The sequence below is a fragment of the Callithrix jacchus genome, chromosome X (assembly GCF_049354715.1).
Source record: "Callithrix jacchus isolate 240 chromosome X, calJac240_pri, whole genome shotgun sequence".
Classification (NCBI taxonomy): Eukaryota; Metazoa; Chordata; class Mammalia; order Primates; family Cebidae; genus Callithrix; species Callithrix jacchus.
Window position 1 is genome coordinate 104,517,490 of NC_133524.1, and position 24,502 is coordinate 104,541,991.

The 24,502-nt window shown below is 43.2% G+C and overlaps 2 protein-coding genes across 11 annotated transcripts in view; one reads left to right on the top strand and one right to left on the bottom strand.

Annotated features, from left to right (window-relative positions):
• Positions 1–22,363, top strand: part of LOC103790343 (NACHT, LRR and PYD domains-containing protein 12) — a 60,902-nt gene extending 38,539 nt beyond the window's left edge. For 7 of the 10 annotated variants that reach the window (XR_013531571.1, XR_013531568.1, XR_013531574.1 and 4 more), the window contains 3 exons: positions 7,677–7,847; positions 11,149–12,357; positions 20,277–22,363. Coding sequence is in view for 2 of the 10 variants with exons in the window: in XM_078363008.1 (XP_078219134.1) it covers positions 7,677–7,847; positions 11,149–11,319; positions 20,277–20,355 (421 nt within the window). In the remaining 8 variants the exon portion in view is untranslated. The remainder of the gene's footprint in view (positions 1–7,676; positions 7,848–11,148; positions 12,358–20,276) is intronic. The other 3 variants (XR_013531569.1, XM_078363008.1, XM_078363009.1) reach the window with 1 other exon arrangement.
• Positions 3,795–5,365, bottom strand: TEX13B (testis expressed 13B). The gene is given in 5 exon segments (XM_035288405.3): positions 3,795–4,363; positions 4,472–4,510; positions 4,513–4,843; positions 4,845–4,949; positions 5,268–5,365. Coding segments are annotated over 5 exon segments (1,053 nt in total). The 3' UTR covers positions 3,795–3,883.
• Positions 22,364–24,502: the final 2,139 nt, after the last annotated feature.

Below are 24,502 nucleotides of genomic sequence, written 5' to 3' on the forward strand. Positions count from 1 at the left end.
GTATGTACATACCCTTTTTGTATGCTTTGCTGTAATGAGTAAGTGGAAGGTTGTAACACTTGAGAGACAGATTTGGGTCTGCTGCCCTGCTTGGGTCTGCCAACCCACTTTCTTTTCCTCCCAGACTCCCATTGCTCTCCCACTTAGTTTTCTTTCAGTTGGGTCCTATCCTACTCCATGCAGCTTGATGATCCTTTTTTCTCCCTCCATTCCCCACTTTCACCCCCTAGCTATTCCCCACTGCACCCAAAGGACCCCACCCCTGCCCTGCCCTTCCATCCTCGCTTCCAGGCACTTTGTCCACAACACAAACACACAAGCAGGTGCTCCCTTGCTTTCCCACCCCTTTGCCATATAGATCAATGTCTGCTCTTCTTCTTTCCTCCTGTTTCAGAGGAAAAGGCAGCCCTTCCAAGCCACTCAAGCCAGTAAATTCACTTCACTATTTTTGTATTTTTGTGAACATTTAATTATTTTACTTTCATAACACAGAAGTATATACAGAAATAAAAGGCCTCCACCCAACTGCCCCATACCCCATCCCACCTTATATCCCCATAACCTGCTGTCTCCTATCCCCTGACCCTGAGTCCACCCTCCCTAGGTAATACCTTGTTTGCTAAGTGTATTTCTAGACCATTTTCTATGCCTACATAAGCATAAAACTCTAACATAAGAGAAATATAAATCAATAAATGTATAATATTCATATACACACTCACAGAACTTTGGGGAGTTTTGTTTTACAAAAGCAAAAGTGATCTTGTCATAGATTTTTTTCCATTTCACAATACGGGGGCCATGCCTCCAATACAGGATGCAGAATCTACCACATTCTTTCACATGGTTTTTGCATTTTCAAGGTTTCTTCAACTATCTCCTCCATGGCTCAAATTTCTCCCATATTCAAAAGAACCAGCTGGGTACAGTAGCTCGCGCCTGTAATCTCAGCATTTTGGAAGGCCGAGGCGGGTGAATTGCCTGAGGTCAGGAGTTCCAGACCAGCCTGGCTAACGTGGTATCTACTAAAAGTACAAAAATTACTTGTACTTGGTAGCTGCTCGGGAGGCCGAGGCAGGAGAATCACTTGAACCCGGGAGGTGGAAGTTGCAGTGAGCTGAGATCACACCACTGCACTCCAGCCTGGGTGACAGAGCAAGACTCTGTTTCAAAAAAAGAAAAAAAGACCCTCCCTCAACTGAGTATCCCACTTCAACCCTTCCCTTTGCACAGCCAAGAGTCCTTGAGGAAGAGCCTCCATCACTGATTCCACATAATCCTCACTCACTCCTCACTTCTGCAGTTTGGCTTCTTCCCCTGCCACTCTCCTAGATCTGCTGGAAGATTCAAAGTAAATGCCAGACCCAGTGGATACTTTTCAGCTCCTGAGGGGGCCTCTCAGCCTCATTGACCTTTTTCTCCTAATTCTTCCCCTGTTTTGACTGCTCCCAAGTACCTCGTTTTCCAACCAGGAACAATTTTGCCCTCTAGTGGACATGTGGCAGTATCTCGAGACATTTTGGGTTGTCACAACTGGGGCTGAGGGATGGGTGCTTTTGGCAACTAGTAGGTATAGGCTAGGAATTCTGCTAAACATCTTACAGTGTACTGGACAGCCCCCTGCAAAAAAGAATTATCCAGTTCCAAATGTCAAGAGTACTGAGATTGGAAAACCCTGTTCTAGAGAGATATAAACAAGCCCAAGGACATTTCTGAAAACTGCAGGCTAGGAATCTGGCCCTCAATCCTGATGATTGTCCATACCCAACAGGAGACAACCTAAAAATCATGTTTAGCTGCTGCAGAGATGTCCCAGGGCCATGACAGATTCTCAGTCTCTATATACCCACAGGCCTTGGACAGTGTCCAGGGTTCCTCCAGTTGTGTCTCAGTCTGGTCCAGATGTGACTCCTTCTCATCCTTCCACCTGTGGGCAAAAACATAAATGTAGCCCCCATCAACAAAACTTACAGTCATCAGAGGGAGAGAAGACGACTAACCTGTCACCTACCCCTTTATCCTACCCATTCCTATCCTCGTCCACCTCACATCTTCCCTTTTAAAGTTGATTTCCCATTGGGATACGTTTCTGTTCTGTTATACACTGAGAGCTTTGTAGCCAGATTTCCCTCCTGCATTTATCATGGTGGTGGTTTAGGAGAGAGAATCTCTCAAGATGGTACCATGCTTTGGCTCATAGTCTAGACCAGCAAACCCTCTGAGCTCTATCAGTTACTGACTCACCTCCTTGGCAGTGGCAGGAGTTCCCTTTTCAGATCTGACTGTCCCAAGTTCTACTCACTGGGGATTGGAAAGGATTCTCCTGCCATAGGGCCAAACAGTCATAATAGTCTGTACCTACATGGTGCTGGTGTTTTCTGTAGGTGGGCCTAAGAATTCTCTTGGGGCGGCAAATCTCTGCTGTGTTGATTTGAGTCAGGATGCACCTGGGGTTCATCCCAGGACTGTTTTGATTGTTTCTTGTGATATAACTCACTCAGAGCATGAATGAACTTCCTATCCAGTTAATTCATGGAAACTCTTAAGATGCAGGAATCTCCACTGCTCACCACACCCTGATGCAACTCTCCAGTCATTCCCACCATTTTCTTTAATGGTCTTTTGTTCAAAACTGCTCTGGTACAAACTTCTAACTTGGAAATAATCTGATTTTTCGGAACAGAAACTCAAAGTAAAAGGTATCTGTGTAAAGTAGACTTTCATGTAGCACAACTACAGGGAGTTAAAAGTGGCTGGGCTGCCACTACCCTCTCCATCTCTCTAGAGTCACAGGATGAACTCCTCTGTGCCTGTCTGCTCCCTGAAACCTCATACTGGCATCCTCTAAAAAACACTTGACTCTCTAAAGCATGCAGTTCTGTTCCCCCATAGTCAGGGCCGAGCCTCAGCTGTGGCCTTGGTGTCCATGGCTCTGACCCTGGCCCCAACTCCAAGTGACCCACTGCTTCATTGCCCAACACCATTCTGAAGACTGTGGAATCTGCCTGTCTGTTCAGATTTTTTTCTTTTTCTTTTTTTTTTTTTTTCTGAGACGGAGTCTCCCTGTTGCCCAGACTGGAGTGCACTGGCATGATCTCTGCTCACTGCAACCTCTGCCTTTCCTGGTTCAAGCAGTTCTCCTGCCTTAGCCTCCGAATAGCTGGGACTACAGGTGTGTGCCACTATGCCCGGCTAAATTTTTTTTTTGTATTTTTAGTAGAGACGGGGTTTCACCATATTGGCCAGGCTGGTCTCCAACTTCTGACCTCAGGTGATCCTCCCACCTCAGCCTCTCAAAAGTGCTGCGATTACAAGCATGAGCCACTAAGCTCGGTGTCTGTTCACATTTTCTAATGTGAAAAAGTTCATTTCGCTCAGGATTAGTCAAATATCCACTCCTGCTCCAATTATCTAAGGACTGCATGGAGGGAGAAAGTAGTTCTGGAGTGTTGACTACTAATCCTCTGAAATACAAAGGGAGTCATTAAAGCATATCTCTCCCTGCCCATCATCTACATCCTCCCCCCACAGCCCCACCTCCCCTGCATTGCCCAGTCTTCCCACTTATCCCCTTCCCCCCTCACTTCACTCAGTCTCCCTCCCACCTCTCCCCTCTCTCTCTGAAGACTGATTTCCCATTGAGATATATTTCTGTTCTGTTTTACATTTCTGAATTTACTGAGGCTTTTGCAGCCAGATTAGCCTCCCACAGAGGATTTTCCCTCGGTCAAAAATTCACAGCTTTACACCTGGGCAGTTCCAGTCCCCAGGCCTGAGATATACTGGAGGTCTTCTCTGCTCATGGGGATCAGAGTCTCTCCTGTCTCTTGGGAGCTCTTGAGGGTCTAGTCCCTGGGCCCCCACATTAGACCACAGGCTAGCATCAGAGGACCCCCTGTTGGAAGGCATCTGGGTTGGAACCGGTACTATGACCATTGCTGGTGGAGGGAGTATAGTGGGTATGGCTGAGAAAGCAGACAAAAGGCATGAGTATGAGTATGAGTATGTGAATGAGGCAGGGAGCTGGACAGGAATAGGCTCCAGTGAGGCTGTGGATCCAGGCCCAGACAAATAAGACATGGCTCTTTGTACTGACCTGAGATCTTCCTCCTCTTGCCCCAAAGGTGTAATTTGTCTGCTCCACTGCTCCAAGAAGCTGCCTGAAGCCTCCTCCCAGTCCCCGCAAGGCCTCTGCCAGGGCAGGCCCCGCCTCTGCATACCTCTCCTCTCCTCCTCCTCTAGCAGCACCAGCATTAGCCACCTCTTTTTCTTGTTCATCTGCTCCTTCCGTCCACGCCCCTCCAGCAGTGGCCAGGCCTGGAAACACAATAGCCTGGCCCTGCCCTTGGGGAGATGCCAGCTCCTGCAGAGAAGTGGACAGAGCTGAGACACGTTTTGGGGACAGGGCAGGGGTCCGGGTGGGTTGGAGCAGGGCAGGGGCACTGGGCAAGGACCATTCAGGGGATCTTACGGCACAGAAGCGCTTCCATCTCAGCATGTCCCGCTCTCTCTCTGCACCTCCACAAGGCTGGTCTGGGTCAGTTGCAACTGGAAGGTCACCTCACTGCATTCCATCTCCTGCTTTTCCTTGAGTTCCGTCAGGTTTGAGGCCAAGACTAGCACAGCTGATCTGTGCAGTTTGGCTAAGTTTTGCAGCCACAGCACCCTGTGGTTTTGTAACTCTGCCTGCCTGTGGGCAAAGTGCATGCCCAAGGCCAGCCTGCCCCAGGTGCAGGCCTCTTTAACCTCGCTAGGCACCTCGCTGTTCGCCAGGATGGCCCTGAGCCTGTCTTCCTCCTCCCAGGATAAGGATATATTCTCGAGGTAGAACTCGGGGCCTCTTGTGTCTGACTATCTTCTCGTTGATGAATGTCACCACAGTGCCGTGCAGGAACTCACTACTGGTGTCAAGGCCATGGTCGCCTAGGGGCTTAATGGTTTCGCAAGCCCTGTGTGGATGGAGCAACCAATAGGTTCTTTCCCTCCCCCTTAGCCCCTCCCCTCATCAGTCTTCTCCAACCTTATTCCTGTCCCCACCACCCTCCGCTCCCCCCCCCCCGCCCCCTGCACAAGACCCTCCTAATGGCCCTCTGACCGGCTTGTCCTATCCTAGGATACCTCCCACCAAGCCTCACCTCTTCAGCCAGGGGCCAGAGGACGTTGTGGCCAACCTAGCTGCCTAACACACCCGAAGAGAGAAGGGGGCCTCTATCCCTCTTAGGGCTGCGCAGAAAGAAAGCCTCAGGGTCAGCCTTCGAGGCACTTACTCTGGGACTGTTCCAATTTCCAGAGACTCTAGAGGTGAAAGGGAGTGAGTGAGGAAGGCCTCTACCACTCCATTGGGATATAAGGAAACCCGCCACATGGTTGGGAGCCCTTGCAGGATGAAAGAAACAGGAGTGGTCCGGAAAGACTTAGAGCTAAAACAAAAAAAATGAAGTATTTGTGAACAAGTCGAAGTCTCATCCCTCCCCACCATAATGGTTTGTCCCATGGTGGGGGTGGGAGGGGGGGTGGGGTGAGGGGTAGTGGGGAGTTTCGCCCCCCACCTGGAATATTCCCGAACAGGAAACGGCCCCAACCCCTCAGTTGCCCTTGGAGGAAGAGGGTGGAGCTAGGGGAAGAGCTTATCCCATACTGGCTCAGGACAGCACAGACACCCTAACAAATCCTGGCCCTGCCTTCCTCCCCCAACTCCTCTTTCCCCACCTTCTTCTCATCCCGCTTCTCCCACTCCTCCCCGACTGAAACGTTTTGAATTATCCATCCCCCATCATTCCTTCCCTCGACTACAGCATTTGACATCCAGTCAGCCTCCTGTCCTACCCTGTCATCAGAGGGATATATGAATATTTCTCTTAAAACCTTCAGCCAGGCGAAGTGGCTCACACCTGTAATCCCGGCACTTGGGGAAACCGAGGCCTGCAGATCACGAGGTCAGGGGATCAAGACCATCCTGGCTAACATGGTGAAACCCCGTCTCTACTAAAAATACAAAAAATTAGCCGAGTGTGGTGGCACGCACCTGTAGTCCCAGCTACTCGGGAGGATGAGACAGGAGAATTGCTTGAACCTGGGAGGCAGAGGTTGTGGTGAGCCGAGATTGCGCCACTGCACTCCAGCCTGGCTCCTGGCAACGGAGCAAGACTCTGTCACACACACACACACACACACACACACACAAACACACACACAAAACCTTTAATGACTTTCTGAGACCCACAAGATAAACCAGACAGTAACTGAATCTGTTTCTACCTGTGGGTCTCTGATGACGACCAATGACAAAAGGGCATGTAAAGTTGAAAGAGTAATGTTTTATACTATCCTATGTTTGTAAAATGTAGAAATCGTGTGTGTGTGTTGTGTATGTTTGCATATGTTTGCATTTTTCTATAATCTTGGAGAACAGAATGAGGGATACAGAGCAGACTCTTAACATTAGTTATCACTGGGAAGTGGAAGTTAGAAAAAAGTTTTTACCTCTTTAAAATACATTTCTCTCTAATTTCGCTTCTTATAAAGAGCATATAACTATATGTTTGCATACATTATAAATCTGGAAAGTTATGTACTGGCACTCTAACAGTGGTTATCTTTGGGTAATAGGAATACAGTACTTTAAAAAATATTCTTGGCTGGCCGCGGTGGCTTACGCCTGTAATCCCAGCACTTTGGGAGGCTGAGGTGGGTGGATCACCTGAGGTGGAGAATTCGAGACCAGCCTTACTAACATGGAGAAAGCCTGTCTCTACTAAAAATACAAAAATTGGTCAGGCGTGGTGGCGCATGCCTATAATCCCAGCTACTCGGGAGGCTGAGGCAGGAGAATCGCTTGAACCCAGGAGGCGGAAGTTGCTGTGAGCCGAGATAGCACCATTGCATTTCAGCCTGGGCAACAATAGTGAGACTCCATCTCAAAAATAAATAAATAATATTATTTATATTTTTCTCTACTGTAAAATTGTTTATAATAAACATGTATTATGTTTTTCAAAACTGAAGAAAAGTGTCTTCCAGTAATGGCTGATCATTGTAAATAATTTTTAAGTACTTGCAAAGTACTTCTATAAACCTACCCTTCTTTCAAAATCACTGATAACCCCTGTTAATAGTTCATTATATAGTCTTTTAAGATAGGCCATAGCAAGTCATTTTTAGTTTTTCAAACGAAGCATCTCTCTCTTTCCTCCTGGCTCTTGCACAGGCTGCTCTGTGCATGCACGGATTGCCCCTCATCTCGTCCTGCTCTTTTTACTCCCATTCTGTTCATTCACCTATACAATTTCCATTCCCCTTTCATGACAGTGCTCAGACATTTCTTCCTCTTGTATTTCCTGATTCTCCAGAACCCACCTCAAGCTAGGCTGAATTCTGCAACATTTCTGTGTCCCCATAATAACTTGTGCAAATGTCTGGCAGTATTTTTCACACTGTATTGTAATCTGTGATTTTCTCATTTTTTCTCCATCAACTGGGCATTTCTTGAGGGTGTAGTATGTGTCTTAATTATCTTTGTGTTTTCAGCATCTAGAACAGTGGTAAGCACCCAATATATATTAATTACTGAATGAATTGAAATAATTTATTACATCAGCAAGGTGCCAACAAATACCTTTAAAGACATCCCTATTTTCTTTATTTTTTGTTCTGAAATGTCTTTTTTCTGCACACAGACTGATCTTCTGTCACCTCACAGCTTCTTGTGGTAGGGACCTCTCCTCAGTATTTGAAACCAACCATTATCTGACAGATTTAGAATTTGTAAAAAGTACCCTTGAAGATTCAGGAATGAAGCTTCTGTGTGAAGGATTAAAACATCCCAACTGTGTATTACAGACATTGAGGTAATTGTTAGAAGGATAATTTGTTATTTGATATTCTTACTTTGGGGGTCAGTTTCTATTTTTATTGGGGGAGGGCATGAATATGGTAATGAGGTGATTCGCCATTCTCTAAAGGTTGTACCGGTCCCTTATCTCTTCTGCTTCTTGTGGGGCTCTAGCAGCTGTTCTTAGCACCAATAAGTGGCTCACTGAGCTGGAATTCAGTGAGACAAAACTGGAAGCTTCAGCTTTGAAGTTGCTCTGTGATGGCTTAAAACATCCAAATTGCAAATTACAGAAGCTCAAGTAAGTTCTGTTAGTTTTCATTCTGCAAGAATATTTGAAAAATATGCAACTTAAGACGCATGTCTTAGGATCAAAACACATTTGAAGGAGTCCTGAAGAGGCAGAATAAAGGTGGCAGTTCCTAAAATTTCTGTGTAATAAGTTTAGGAAGAGAATTTTCATTTTAAGTGGAAACATTATCAATAACAATAATAACTCACACTTAGCAATTACTGTGTACTAAGCATTGTGCTGAGTATGCACAGATTCTTTTACTCTTGCACAACAGCTGTGAAAGGTCCAGATTATTATTCGTATTTTTGCAGATAAGGAAATGGAGGAGGTCCGATGTCATTAAGCTAAAAGAAATATGACAGAGGTCCAATTCAAAACCCAGATGTGTCTGACTTCAAGTCCATGATAATCACATTAATGAAAAGAAGTGTTATGTTAGTCAATGTTCTCCAGAGGAACAGAACTAGTGTGTGTATGTGCGTGTGTACGCATGCATGCGTGCATGTGGTGGGGGTGGGGGGTAGTGAGACAGCCAGCAATAGATTTTCTTTTAAAAATTGGCTTACACAGTTATGGAGACTAGCGAGTTCAAGATCTGAAGGATAGGCCAGCAGGCTAGAGTATTGGAAAAGAGTCAGTTTTGTGGTTCGAGCCTGAAGGTTGTCTGGTGGTAGAACTCCCTTTTCTGAGGAAGTCAGTCTTTTTCTATTAAGGCTTTCAACTGACTGGATGAAGCCAAACCATATTATGGAGGATAACCTACTCAAAATGTGCTGATTAAAAATGTTAATCTCATCTGAAAAGTACTTTCACAGAAGCATCTAGAATAATACTCGACAAAATATCTGGGTACCATGGCTTAGCCAAGTTGACATAAAATTAATCGTAACAATATATATGTGGGATTTTTTAAAGCAAAAACTCTAGCATTCAAGTATTCTGAAATCCACATTGAAAACTCATTTTATGAGAAGTACCTCTATTTAAAATTTCTAAATTGGGGAGTTATAAATGCATCTCTGTATGAGCTCTCTTCAAGGTTGAGTTTATAGTCTTTAGAAAAAATGGGAAGATTCAGCCAGGCACGGTAGCTCATGCCTGTAATCCCAATACTTTGGGAGGCCGAGTAGGGCAGATCACGAGGTCAGTAGATTGAGACCATCCTGGCTGACATGGTGAAACCCGGTGTCTATTAAAAATACAAAAATTAGCTGGGCGTGGTGGCTACTATAGTCTCAGCTACTCAGGAAGCTGAGGCAGGAGAATCGCTTGAACCTGGGAGGTGGAGGTTGCAGTGAGCTGAGATCACACCACTGCACTCCAGCCCGAGTGACAGAGTTAGTAAAAAAAAAATTGAAAGATTTAAAGGCTGTAGGGTATATCTAGAAATTCTTGAACGTGATAGGAGAAAAAGTTGATGGAAAATAGTTCAAGGAATCGTACTACTTCATATGGAGAAACAAAGATTAAGAATACGGGGACCTCAGTAAGAACCACTCTTTGTGACAAAGAAAGAATATTATGGGTTGAGTCTCTCTAAGGATGGGAAATTAATAATGATATTTAGATAAGAGGAAAAGAAGAACCTTTTTATTGTGTGTGTGATGGGGTCTCACTGGAGTGCAGTGGCGTGATCTTAGCTCACTGCAACCTCTGCCTTCTGGGCTCAATCTATCTTCCCACCTCAGCTTCCTGAGTAGTCGGGACTACAGGCAGGTGCCACAAAGCCTAGCTAGTTTTTGTTTGTTTGTTTTGTATTTTTCATAGAGATGGGCTTTTGCCATGTTCCCCAGGATGGCTTCAAACTCATGGGCTCAAGCAGCCCACCCACCTCAGCCTCCTGAAATTCTGGGATTATAGGTGCGAACCACAAGAAAGACCTTTTGCCTATAAAGTTTGATTATAGGATTCATCCCTGGGATTTGAAAGGAGATATGCAATAAAGTGTTAAATTCATACAGGGATTTAACATGAGATTAAATCATCTTAATATTTCCTCCAAATCCTTTGGAAATTATTTTGAAATTAATTGTTTTGAAATTATTGACCATGTCCTTGCCATGGGGATAGGGGGCTGTGACATGCTCAAGACAGGGCATTTTGTACTTGTGGGTCTTGATTTTCTGTGTTCATGCAATGTTGGTAATAGGGAGTGAATAGTACACTAAGTGGTCAATTCTGTCTTTGTATATCCTTCCCTTCGGGTTATGTGCTAGCCTTCTCCCAGAATGCTCAGAAACTGTTTGCAAGCATCTTGCTTCTGTTCTTATTTGCAACCCACACCTCACTGAACTGGGCCTGAGTGAAAATTCCTTGGGGGACGTAGGGGTGAAGTATCTTTGTGTGGGTCTTAGACGTTCCAACTGCAAAGTGGAGAAACTAGAGTAAGTTTCTTTGAACTTATCTGGTGTCATCTAATGACTGTTGAACTTGTTGCGTGCCTGCTATGTGCTTGGTGCATGCCAGAAGTTACCTCACTTGAATTCCTCCTTACAGTAACCATATAAGGTGGATTTTTAAAATCCTCATTGTACAGATGAAGAAACTGGGGTTCAGGGAGCAAAATGACTATTCCACAGTCACACTACTAATAAGTCAGGATGTGACTCCAAAATCTGTCTCCAAATCTCATGGTCTTTCTAGTACACCACAGCTGTGTTTACAGAAATGATAGTAGTTAAATGTTAACTATATACAGGGTGCTTACTATGTACCGAACACTGGGCTAGATGTGGGTAGAGTTATCAGAAGTTCTGCAAATGACAGACCTGTCCTTAGGACACAGATATATGTCAAATACCACAAAATCATTTGAAATGCTAGATGAGTCCAGGGGAGAGGAGGAGGTCACTGTGAGTTAGACACCTCAGTAGGAGGTTCTGAGAGGGAAGTAAGGCAGGGGCTGGAACTTAAAGGATGGCGAGGACTTAGCTAAGTGGGCAGGTGGGCTGATGGGCAGAACATTTCCAGGAAGCCAAAATGATGGCAGAGGCTGATTTTTCTTTTTCTCTTCTCTGGATAGCTTGAGCACATGTCACCTCACAGATGCTAGCTGTGTGGAGCTCTCTTCTTTCTTGCAAGTGAATCAGACATTAAAAGAACTGTTCATGTTTGCCAATGTCCTGGGGGACACAGGAGTACAGCATCTCTGCAAAGGTCTGCAACACACAAAGGGTGTAATTGAGAATCTTGTGTAAGTATGTGCTTGTCCTTGTCCTTCTCATGGGCCTTGACATTTGAGGGTCAGTGGGACACACTGCTGCCATAGATAACAGCCACCTTGTCATCCTCATACCTCTAGGCTTTCTGAATGTTCCCTATCTGCAGCTTGTTGTAAACCCCTTGCCCAAGTCCTGAGCTCCACCCGGAGCCTGACAAGGCTGCTTCTAATTAATAATAAAATTGAAGATATGGGACTGAAATTGCTGTGTGAAGGATTAAAACAGCCTGACTGTCAGTTAAAAGATCTCTTGTAAGTATCATGGACTATAGCCATGGGCAAAGTTTCCTGATGTTTCAGCAACTCCCAAAATTAAATGAGTATTTTTTGGCCTGGTGAATAAATCTCCAAGGAAGCAGTAAAGGAAAAGCTGAATAAATTACAGGGAATAGATCATTCTTTCTCCACAGTTTCTCCCTGGCCTTGGCCCAAGGGAATATTTTTGCATGACACTGATTTCTTCTGTTTTTTTTCTGTTGGGCAAACACAATTCTTAAAGTGACCCAGTGCAGATGCAATGATGCCAGCCGTCTCTACCTTACTTCCTGGTAGGTTGTGGACCTGTCACCTGACGGGGGCATGTTGTCAGGATTTGTGCAATGTATTCTACACCAGCGAACACCTGAGAGACCTTGACCTCAGTGATAATGCCTTAGGGGATGAGGGCATGTAGCTTCTTTGTGAAGGGCTGAAACACCCCTGTTGTAAACTACAGACTTTGTGGTATGTGCACCGGGACTCTGTCTAATGGGCCTCTTTGTGAGGCTGTATATGAAAGGGAGGGACACTGGGAACTTGGGATAATACCGAGTACTTTCTTGAATCTTCGATCACTCACAGGTTAGCAGGATGTCATCTCACAGATGCATGCTGTGGAGCCCTCGCCTCTGTCTTCAATGGAAATGAGAACCTAACATTGCTAGACTTAAGTAGAAATGACCTCAAGGATTTTGGAGTGCAGGTGCTATGTGATGCGCTGATTCATTCAATATGTAAACTTCAGACATTCTAGTAAGTCATTGCAGTGAGGAAGTGGGAGGGAAGGGGTCAAGACAGGCATATTGGGTTTGGTCATAGCCCATTGCAGTGAGCAAAGAGAAGAAAAACTGAGGGCAAGCTAAGCCTACTTTACCTTACTAGTAAAGTAAGTGAGATTACCAGTAGGCCTGTCCTCTCTGGACATGAGCAGGGAGAGGCAGAGGGCAGTCTTCTCGGTTATCAACTTGCTAAAGGAAGTAACATGGTGTAAGAAAAAGAGTATAGGATTTAGGGTTTGCTAGGTTTGGCTTAAATCCTAGGTCTAGCATCTACTAGCTATATAACCATGCTTACTTAATGTCAGCATCCTGGTCTATAAAATTGTGACAATGCTAGTACCTGACTACCTGGGGTTAACATGGTGACTGAATTGAGACTGCAATTATGGATGTACCTAGAGCAACTCCTTGGCACATAGGAGGTACTCTGCAAATGTTACCCTCTTTCTGTTTCCACTTCTAACTGCTAGAGTGTTTGATGTGTACGTTTTGAGAGTCTTCCAACACCCAAGGGATGAAGCTATAATGGCACAATTACAGAGGGTGGAGGTCTTGGCCCTCTCTGGTCAGTGTCTGTCTGTCAGTTCAGCAGGCTGGCATGATACACAAAGTAATTCTTAATTAAAATACAACAGTGCTCTGTTGGCAGCTGACCGGTGACCAAATGGCTATTCGTTTCTGGCATTCAGAACTGGAACACATAATGGAAAGTAAAGGCCGAGTGCAAAAATTCCACATTCCAAAGCCAATTTGATGGATAAATAACAGCGTAAAAGCCTGATTACGAGTCTGGCTAAAACAGAAGCTGGTTCTCTACTAGCCAAGTGAAGTCTGTTAGTTTTAAAGGCCCAAGAGTGAGGTGATTACTGCCTAAGTAAAGGGAATTATTTACAACATGTTAAGCCTCAGAGCTTAGGAATCTCTGTGGTGTCTTTCTCAGAAAGAAGTGGATGCAATCTTTATTATCAGTAGGTTGAAATAAGCTCGACAATCAACCTTAATGTTTCTTTAAATGTAGAGTAATTTAATGTGGTAGCATTCCCCAGTGTAGAAGATACAATAAAGTCGTAAGTAGCAGCAAGGAGAAATCATTCAGTCAGTGACGGCATGCCATTATTTTTTTATTGTAGGTTGTTGTGCCGTTTTCTATTTTTTCTCACACTTTGTCTTTTATCCAATATACTTCCACTGTGTTTTCAGTCCAACCTTCAGATCCTTATAAGTTGTCAATCCAGTTGACAGCAGTGTGTGATAATAACTCTTAGTACAAAATAAAGGACACACACATACAAAGTAGACAAAATTTGCTGACCTCAAATAAATTTTAATGTTAGAATGTATATCAGACAAAACTGAAGTCAATATAAACATATGTTTACCAAAGTAAGGTGAGTAGAAGATATGGATCATTTAGTGTGGTGAGCTGGACTTGAATAAATCAAGAAGAGCCTCGTAGAAGGGGTAGTCAAATTTGGTTGGAGGAAGGGTAATTTTCTCTTTTATTTATCTATTTAAAGACTAGTCAAGTGCAGTAGTGAGAAGGAGGGAAAGAGTAGAACAAGGAGTTCGATCTGTAACTAACTGTGAACAGTCAATTGAGATACCTCACTACCAGAGGAAGATTATTTTCTAAGAGCTTCTTGAGTGCAGAGTCTGAATCCTATTCCTCATCGTATTTTCCCCTGTAAACTTCCTGGCACAGCGCTTCACATATAGTAAGTACATAAGTACATATAGGAGATCAATTGGTAGTTTAGAGCATCTGGGAGCAAGGCAAGGAGACAGTTAGTGATATGCTTAAAAAAAAAAAAAACAGGTGTTTTGTCCAGGCAGGGTTACTCATGTCTGTAATCCCAGCACCTTGGGAGGCCAAGGCAGGTGGGTCAACTGAGGCCAGGAGTTTGAGACCAGCCTGGCCATCATGGCAAGACCCTGCCTCTACTAAAAATATAAAAACAATAGTCGGATGTCCACTGTCAATATTAGACAGGTCAACCAGACAGAAAATCAACAAGGATATCCAGGGCTTGAAATCAGACCTGGAACAAGCAAACCTGATAGATATTTACAGAACTCTCCACCCCAAATCCACAGAATATACATTCTTCTCAGCACCACATCACACCTACTCTAAAATTGAACACATAATTGGAAGTAAAGCACTCCTCAGCAAATGCAAAACAACTGAAATCATAACAGACAGTCTCTCAGACCATAGTGCAATCAAGTTAGAACTCAGAATTCAGAAACCAACCCAGAACCGCACAGCTTCATGGAAACTGAACAACTGGCTCTTGAATGTTGACTGGATAAACAATGAAATGAAGGCAGAAATAAAGAAGTTCTTCAAAACCAATGAGAACGAAGACACAACATGCCAGAATCTCTGGGACACATTTAAAGCAGTCTCTAGAGGAAAATATATAGCAATAAGTGCCCATATGAGGAGAATGGAGAGATCCAAAATTGATACCCTATCATCAAAATGGAAAGAGCTAGAGGAGCAAGATCAAAAAAACTCAAAACCCAGCAGAAGACAAGAAACAACTAAGATCAGAGCTGAACTGAAGGAGATAGAGACATGAAAAACCCTTCAAAAAAATCAAAAAATCCAAGAGCTGGTTTTTTGAAAAGATCAACAAAATAGACAGACCACTAGCCAGATTGATTAAAAAGAAAAGAGAGAACAACCAAATAGATGCAATAAAAAATGATAAAGGGGAAATCACCACAGATTCCACAGAAATTCAAAACATCATCAGAGAATATTACAAACAACTCTATGCACATAAACTAGTAAACCTGGAAGAAATGGATAAATTCCTGGACACTTGTGTCCTCCCAAGCCTAAACCAGGAGGAAGCTGAAACTATGAATAGACCAATAACAAGGTCAGAAGTCGAGGCAGCAATTAAGAGCCTACCACACAAAAAAAGCCCAGGTCCAGATGGGTTCACAGCCGAATTCTACCAGACACACAAAGAGGAGCTGGTACCGTTCCTTCTGAAGCTATTCCAAATAATCCAAAAAGAGGGAATCCTTCCCAAATCATTTTATGAGACCAATATCATCCTGATACCAAAACCCGGCAGAGACCCAACAAGCAAAGAAAACTTCAGGCCAATATCCATGATGAACATAGATGCAAAAATCTTCAATAAAATATTGGCAAGCCGATTGCAACAGCAAATCACAAAACTTACCCATCATGATCAAGTAGGATTCATCCGGGGGATGCAAGGCTGGTTCAACATACGCAAGTCTATAAACCTAATTCACCACATAAACAGAACCAAAAACAAAAACCACATGATTATCTCAATTGACGCAGAAAAGGCATTTGACAAAATTCAACAGCCCTTTATGCTAAAAACCCTCAATAAACTCGGTATCGATGGAATGTATCTCAAAGTAATAAAAGCTATTTACGACAAACCAACAGCCAATATCATACTGAATGGGCGAAAACTGGAAGCATTCCCTTTGAAATCCGGCACTAGACAAGGATGCCCTCTTTCACCACTTCTATTCAATATAGTACTGGAAGTTCTAGCCAGAGCAATCAGGCAAGAAAAAGAAATAAAGGGTATTCAAATAGACAGGTGGAAGCCAAATTGTCTCTAATTGCAGACGACATGATAGTATACCTAGAAGACCCCATCGCCTCAGCCCAAAAACTCCTGAAACTGATAAGCAACTTCAGCAAAGTCTCAGGATATAAAATCAATGTGCAAAAATCACAAGCATTTGTCTACACCAATAACAGACTTAAAGAAAGCCCAATCAAGAACGAACTGCCATTCACAATTGCTACAAAAAGAATAAAATACCTAGGAATACAACTCACAAGGAACATAAGGGACCTCCTCAAGGAAAACTACAAACCACTGCTCAACGAAATCAGAGAGGACACAAACAGATGGAGAAACATTCCATGTTCATGGTTAGGAAGAATTAATATCGTGAAAATGGCTATACTGCCCAAAGTAATTTACAGAATCAATGCTATCCCCATCAAGCTACCATTGACTTTCTTCACAGAACTGGAAAAAAACGCCATGAACTTCATATGGAACCAAAAGAGAGCCCGCATAGCCAAGTCAATTCTAAGCAAAAAGAACACAGCGGGGGGCATCACACTACCGGATTTCAAACTATACTACAAGGCTACAGTAATCAAAACAGCATGGTACTGGTACCAAAACAGAGATATAGACCAATGGAACAAAACAGGCATCGGAGGCAACACAACATATCTACAACCATACAATCTTTGATAAACCTGACAAAAACAAGCAATGGGGAAAGGATTCCCTGTTTAATAAATGGTGTTGGGAAAACTGGCTAGCCATGTGCAGAAAGCAGAAACTGGACCCCTTCCTGACAGCTGACACTAAAATTAACTCCAGATGGATTAAAGACTTAAACATAAGACCTGGCACCATAAAAACCCTAGAAGAAAATCTAGGCCAAACCATCCAGGACATAGGAGTAGGCAAGGACTTCATGAACAGAACACCAAAAGCATTGGCAACAAAAGCCAAAATAGACAAATGGGACCTAATGAAACTCCACAGCTTCTGCACGGCAAAAGAAACAGTCACTAGAGTGAATCGGCAACCAACAGAATGGGAAAAAAGTTTTGCAGTTTACCCATCTGACAAAGGGCTGATATCCAGAATTTACAAAGAACTCAGATTTACAGGAAAAAAACAAGCCCATTCAAAAATGGGCAAAGGATGTGAACAGACACTTTACGAAAGAAGACATATATGAGGCCAACAATCATATGAAAAAATGTTCATCATCACTGGTCGTCAGAGATATGCAAATCAAAACCACATTGAGATACCATCTCACACCAGTGAGAATGGCGATCATTAAAAAATCTGGAGACAACAGATGCTGGAGAGGATGTGGAGAAAAAGGAACACTTTTACACTGTTGGTGTGAGTGTAAATTAGTCCAACCATTGTGGAAGACAGTGTGGCGATTCCTCAAGGCCTTAGAAATAGAAATTCCATTTGACCCAGCAATCCCATTACTGGGTATATATCCAAAGGACTATAAATTATTCTACTATAAGGACACATGCACACGAATGTTCATTGCAGCACTGTTTACAATAGCCAGGACCTGCAATCAACCCAAATGCCCATTGATGATAGACTGGATTGGGAAAATGTGGCACATATACACCATGGAATATTATGCAGCAATAAGACATTATGAGTTCTTGTCGTTTGTAGGGACATGGATGAATCTGGAGAACATCATTCTCAGCAAACTGACACAAGAACAGAAAATGAAATACCACATATTCTCACTCATAGGCGGGTGATGAAAAATGAGAACACATGGACACACAAAGGGGAGTACTAAACACGGGTCTATTGGGGGGAAAAGGGGAGGGCCAGCGGGGGGCGGGTAGCCATGGAGGGATAGCCTGGGGAGAAATGCCAAATGTGGGTGAAGGGGAGAAAGGAAGCAAAACACACTGCCATGTGTGTACCTATGCAACTGTTTTACATGTTCTGCACATGTACCCCCAAACCTAAAATGCAATAAAAAATAAAATAAATAAATAAATAAGACAAGAGACATGACCTGTGCTCTTCAGGGGCCAGTGGGCCTAGTAGTAGAGACAGGCACATAAAATTAATGCAATGACATAGTCATGAGCTATTAAGAGAGCCAGGGCAAGATACAGCTAAGCTAGCCCAGGAGAATCAAGGAAAGCTGCTTGGAGGAAGAGCCACCTGACTTGAGTCTTAGGACGGTAGCTAGAGTCAACAGGGGTAAAAGTGGAAAAGGATAGTCCAGACTTAGGAGACAGCGTAAGCACAAGAACCCAGACAATAAATAACATGGTTTATGGTACTTGATAGGGATAAAGATGGGAAATCTCTAAAGTTTGGTATTGCTGGAGCATAAAGTGCAAATCAGAGTGTGTCAATAAATGAGACTGGGGAGTTAATCAGGACCTTATATACCATGTGTGATGAATAACACCTGTTAGCAGAATTCTCAGTGCAAGTTCAGTCATACATGCTCCAGTAGTAGTACACTTTGAGGCATCTCCTCACCCCAACTTTCTAAAACAGGCCCCATCTTTGGGGCCAGTTCTGCTTCCAAAGGTAGACGGAAAAGCATTCTACTCTTGCTTCTATTTCTCACTGCCACCTGGGTTGATATTGAGAACTGACCCTTTACAGTCCAACAGAAGCTTGATGACTGGATAGTGATGCCCTAGCTGGTCCAGCATCCCTGCCAACCTTGCCTGCAGTGGCATTACACTTGGGCTCCCAAGTTACAGATATCTCAGTATTCACGCAAGTGTGCAGCTGTTGTTCTATGAAGTACCATATATATCAGGGTGACTAGGTCTAGAGAAGCTCCTTTCATCAGCTGCAGGTACATGTGTGGTGAAGCCTGGCCTTGCCCATAAAGACATAGGCCCTTGATTTGAGCCAGGGATACCACTTAGGTTTTCTTCTTTCTTCAAAATAATTTTATTTCAGGGTCTTGGTGCCTTCCTAGGCACTGGACATTGAATCAAACACTGTTCCTCATCCTGTTACATATTCTTAATTCTAAATTTGGAAAGAAGATGTTGTGGGTAATTGGTCTCTCAACTCTTAAAAAACCTCTGGGCTTCCTAAGCAAATTGACCCACTTTTTCCCCAGCAGTGAGTTCTACTTATCAGGAAGCAAGACAGCTTTTGCTAAGTCACTCAAAAAATTCTGAAGGTCTTGTTACACTTCTATGGCATTAAATGTCCACTTACCCTATTATTACATAATTAATAGGGTTGCTCATTTCATTTTGCTAGATAAAGATTAGCTTCTATCCATTAAAAACTAAAATGATACCTTTCTACATACTTGAAAAAGCTTGTACATTTTTTTTTGTAGTCAATGGGTTTTAATTCTGGTTACACATACTAAGTTTGAAGGGCCTGGCAGGGTGGGAGGCAGATGCTGAGCAAGTTTTCTAGTAGATAGGTGGTTGGATGTAGGAGTGTGGGCTGGGAAGCAATCATCTACAAAGAGGTGATAGCTGGATCTATGACAGTGCATGAGCTCTACTAGGAAATGTGAGAAGAGAAAAACCTCTCAGGAATATCTCTGGGGAATAAGCCCTAGATGATACCATTTTCAAAGAGATTGATATGGAAAGGAAAACTCATGAAGAGAACCAGGAGAGAATGGTATCCTGAAAGCTAAGGGAAAAGTGAATTTCAGGAAGTGCTCAACAGTATCAAATGCAGCAGAGAGATCCAGTAGGATGATCACTGTGAAGTGTTCAGTGGATTTAGCAATTAGCAGGTCATAGGCAATCTTGTCAAGGGCTATTTCAATAGCGTGGTAGGTCTGGAAACCATATTGCAGTGACTTGAAGAGATAGATGATAAGCAAGTGGAGAAAGAGCAAAGATTACTTTTTAAAGAAGTTTATGAAAAGGATAATAGATTTGGGGTTGTAGCTAGAGGAAATTGTGGGACGGGAAAAAGTAGGAATTTTTCTTTCCCTTTTTGCCTTGTTTTGAGACAGGCAAATTTGTAGGCCTAGAGGAAGGAACCCATAGAGAGGAAGAAGTTGCAGCTACAGGAGTAAGAACTAATGGACTAATGGAGCAGGGCCTTGGACAAGGCAGGGCAGGACAGGAGTGATATTTCAAGAGAAAGAGTTAAGCATTTTATCTTTTGAGACTCAGGGAAAGGTGCTAAGGCTGGAGGAGGGGGTAGATAACTGAGTGGATGAAGTAAGTAACTCAGTGCCATGGAGCAAGTGTGAATTGGAATCTGATCCATGAAAATAGGAAAGCTACTGCAGACATCTCTTGGCTTGACAAGATAAGTCTTAATGCAAGATTTTTTCCCTTTTTCACAGCATTGACACTGATCATTTACGTGAAGATACATTTAGCAAGATAGAAGTTTTAAAAATGAGCAAGCCTGGAATCTGGTAGTTTCCAAGGAGAGCTCCTGAATTGACTGCATATAGACCCCTCCATCTTACACCGTCTTTAAAAGTTGTGCAGTATTATTTTTCCAAACTGTTAACCTTTGCTGAGGAGGCTAGTGTGTTACAAGTAGTGGTGATTGCTGTTTCTTACATACAACTATCCATTAAGTAGGATGTAAAAGGCAGAAGCAGCTTAGTTTAAATGTCTTCAGTGTAATACCTTACGTTCATATGTTTATGTTACAATGTTTACTATGCTTTTACAAGAACCCTCAGAAGTGGGAAGATGAGGCTCTGAGAGGTTGTGACTAGCTCCAGGTCATAGAGCTCATTAGAGGGAGAGTCAAAACTGCAATTCAGGCAGGTGTCTCTCAAAACCCAGACCATGCAGGGAAACAATAGATAAAACATACATGAATGAGTCCACTTAAAGAGACAAGATACTTAAAATGATTAAAGTAATGAGAGTATACAAGCACATGTTCTATCTTATGGTGCTGATTTCAAATAAACTTCTAATTCATGAAGGAAGAATGAGCTGGACTAATTGGGAAGGGCCTCATGGAAAAAGTGAGACTTGATGTGGGCCTTGAAGAGTGAGTATGATTGAGATAGGTGAGAATACAGTGGCCAATGGCTTTAGGACCTCAGGGCAACAGGGCTCTGTTTGTGAGCAGCTCACCAAACGAGCCTAGGGAGAAAGAAATATTTGCCCTAAAATTTTTTGAGCTCCCACAGTATCCATAATCCTAGGCTTCTGAGGGTGCTTTCCAGTTCCCAGTCTCATCTCCCTTTCTGAACTTTTAATACTTTCCAAATGTATTTGTATTTGTTCATGGCCTGCTGAGACTGACTCAGTCTTGATCTCTGATAGCATCTTACATACCCAAGCATGGATTCTGTACAACCCCCTGTTTGTCTCTATGCCTAGCTTTCACAAAACACCACATGAGGCAGTGAAGAAAGGGAGTGCCAGGCAATGAAACAGTGCAAAGTCAGCGAAATAGTGAACATGATGCGGGATCAACAGAAAGTAGGCTGGGCTTATTAAAGTGTAAAGATGTCTCCAGAAGCTATAACTAACTGACCCTGAATATGTCACTTGGATTCCTGAAACCTCAGTTTCCTTATCTTTGAAATGGGGATAAATTGACATTAACTTTGCAGGGCTGTTTTCCAACATGGTACTTCCCTGTAGTAGGCACCAGTTAGTTGTAGCTCTTTGTGTGTTTACCTGTAGTATACCTCAGCTGTATAATGGAACCCCTAGGTTTTCTTGCAGTGTAATCCATGTGGAGTGTGTATTTGAACTAAACGTATGTGCCGGACACAATGAACCTAGTGAAGGAAGAGACTCATAGTGGGAAGTTATTCCAGAAGGGAGGTTGTAGTATAGCCCAGCTGCTTCATGGCTTTATCCATCATCATGTATTGTTCTCCACTGCCCTGGGAGATAGTAACACTCAAGAAGCACACCAGGTCTATCCTGAGAAGAATGGTCAAGATAGCAGTTTGTCTCCAGTTTTCTGAAAATTTCTTTCCTTTTAGTTACTTAACACATGTATTGCACATTTGTTACGTGCCAGATTTTGTGTTAAGTGTTGACTTTGCAGAAATGAATATTCCTTTTCCTGTGCACTTCCTCTACCATGTTCTCTGACTGCCTTAGTCCCTCTGTCAGTCTGGAAAACATCTGATAAAACTCAGTCTCACTCAGAGCTCAAAGATATAATGTTAAATAAGAAATTTCACAACCGTGTGTGTGCACAATCCAATTTGTGTACAAAAAGATACATATGCACGTGCACATGTGTCCAGAAAATCTATGGAAGGATGTCTACAAGAGAGTGCTAACAGTGATTACTATGGCAAGAGGAATTTAGCAAGCAGAGGCAATGGGGAGAAGAGGAAAGACCTTTTCATCAATAGCCTTCTGTCCTACTTGATGTCTTTTTTTTTTACCATGTGCATGTTTTACTTTTATAATTAATAAACATGATGTTAAAATAAAATTATATTGAGGAGTACTTTTTCTTTTTTAAAAATTTTTGTTACTTTATTTTTCCATAAGTTGCTGGGGTACAGGTGGTATTTTGTTACATGAATAAAGACTTTCGTGGTGATTTGTGAGATTTTGGTGCACGCATCACCCAAGCAGTACACACTGCACCATATTTGTAGTCTCTTATCCCTCACCCCCGTCTCTTCCCCCCAAGTCTCCAAAGTCCAGAGTGTCATTCTTATGCCTTTGTGTTCTCGTAGCTTAGGTTGCACATATCAATGAAAACATACAATGCTTGGTTTTCCATTCCTGAGTTACTTCACTTAGAATAACAGTCTCCAGTCTCATCTAGGTCACTGCAAATGCTGTTAATTCATTTCTTTTTATGACTGAGTAGTATTCCATCATACATATATTTATATATATGCACATAAACTAGAAAACCTAGAAGATACAGATAAATTCCTGGAAAAATACAACCCTCCTCGTTTAATCAGGAAGAAGTAGATCGCCTAAATAGACCAATAACAAGCAGTGAGAATGAAATGGTGATTTAACAATTACCAACAAAATAAGTCCAGGACCAGGTGGATTCACAGCAGAATTCTACCGTCTAATTCCAGATTTCTTGTAGGCTTTGTTCATATTTTCTTATTCTTTTTTCTTTGTCTTTGTTGGATTGGGTAAATTCAAAGACATTGTCTCCGAGCTTTGAGTTTCTTTCTTCTACTTGTTCAGTTCTATTGCTGAGATTTTCCAGAGCATTTTGCATTTCTAAAAGTGTGTCCAAAGTTTCCTGAATTTTGTTATTGCTTTTTCTTTAAGCTCTCTAGTTCCTTGAACATTTCTTCCTTCCCTTCTTGTATCATTTTTTGGGTTTCCTTGCTTTGAGCTTTGCCTTTCTCTAATCAGGTCCCTCCCTGATTAGCTTAATAAGTAACCTCCTGAATTCTTTCTCGAGTAAATCAGGGCTTTATTCTTGGTTTGGATCCATTGCTAATGAATTAGTGTGATTTTTGAGGGGAGTTGTTAAACCTTTTTTTGGTCATATTACCAGGGTTGGTTTTCTGTTTCCTTCTCATTTGGGTAGGCTCTGTCAGATGGAAGGTCTAGAGCTAAAGGCTGTTGTTCAGATTTTTTTGTCCCATGGGGTGTTCCCATGATGTAGTGCTCTTCCCCTTTTTCTGTGCATGTGGCTTCCTGTGAGCCAAACTTCAGTGATTGTTGTCTATTGGCTGGGTCTAGCCACTCAGCAAGTCTACCCGGCTCTGGGATGGTATTGGGGGGTGTCTGCACAGAGTCTTGTGATGTGAACCATCTATGGATCTCTCAGCCATGGATACCAGTTTCTGTTCTGTTGGAGGTGGCAGGGGGTGCAGTGTACTCCGTGAGTATCCTTAGTTTGGTGGTTTAATGCTCTATTTTTGTGCTGGCTGGCCTCCTGCCAGGAGGTGGCACTTTCCAGAAAGCATCAGCTGTAATAGTGTGCAAAGGGGCCCATGGTGGGCCAGGCCCTAGAACTCCCGAGATTCTATGCCCTTTGTCTTCAGCTACCTGGGCAGGTAGGGAAGGACCATCAGGTGTGGGCGGGGCTAGGTGTGTCTGAGCTGAGACTCTCCTTGGGTGGGTCTTACTGCAGCTGCTATAGGGGATGAGGATGAGATTACCAGGTCACTGGAGTTGTGTACCTAGGAGGATTATGCCTGCCTCTGCTAAGTCATGAAGGTTGTCAGGGAAGTGAGGAAAAGCCGGCAGTCACAGGCCTCACCCAGCTCCCATGCAAACCTAAGGGCCAGCCTCACTCCCACCATGCTTTCCACAAAAGCTCTGAGTATGTTGTCAGGTGGAGGGCAAGACAGGTTTGAAAACTTGCCCAAGGCTTTCCACTTCTCAGGGGTGAAATAAAAGGGCTTTAGTTCTTCCACCGCTTGTGAAGTCTGTAAGCTGGATCCACACCCTCCCTGAGTTCTGGCCAGGAGGCTTCTCACCCTGTTCAAATTGTTAGAAAGTTCAGATAGAGAATTACTTCTTTCTATGGAGTTTTACCATACGCCTGCTCCTCTGGCCACCCTCCTGATGGATCCCTCTGGTGCACGGCGGGAATTGGCTGCCTGGGGAACCAGCGAGCTGCCAGGGCCTTTCCGATGCT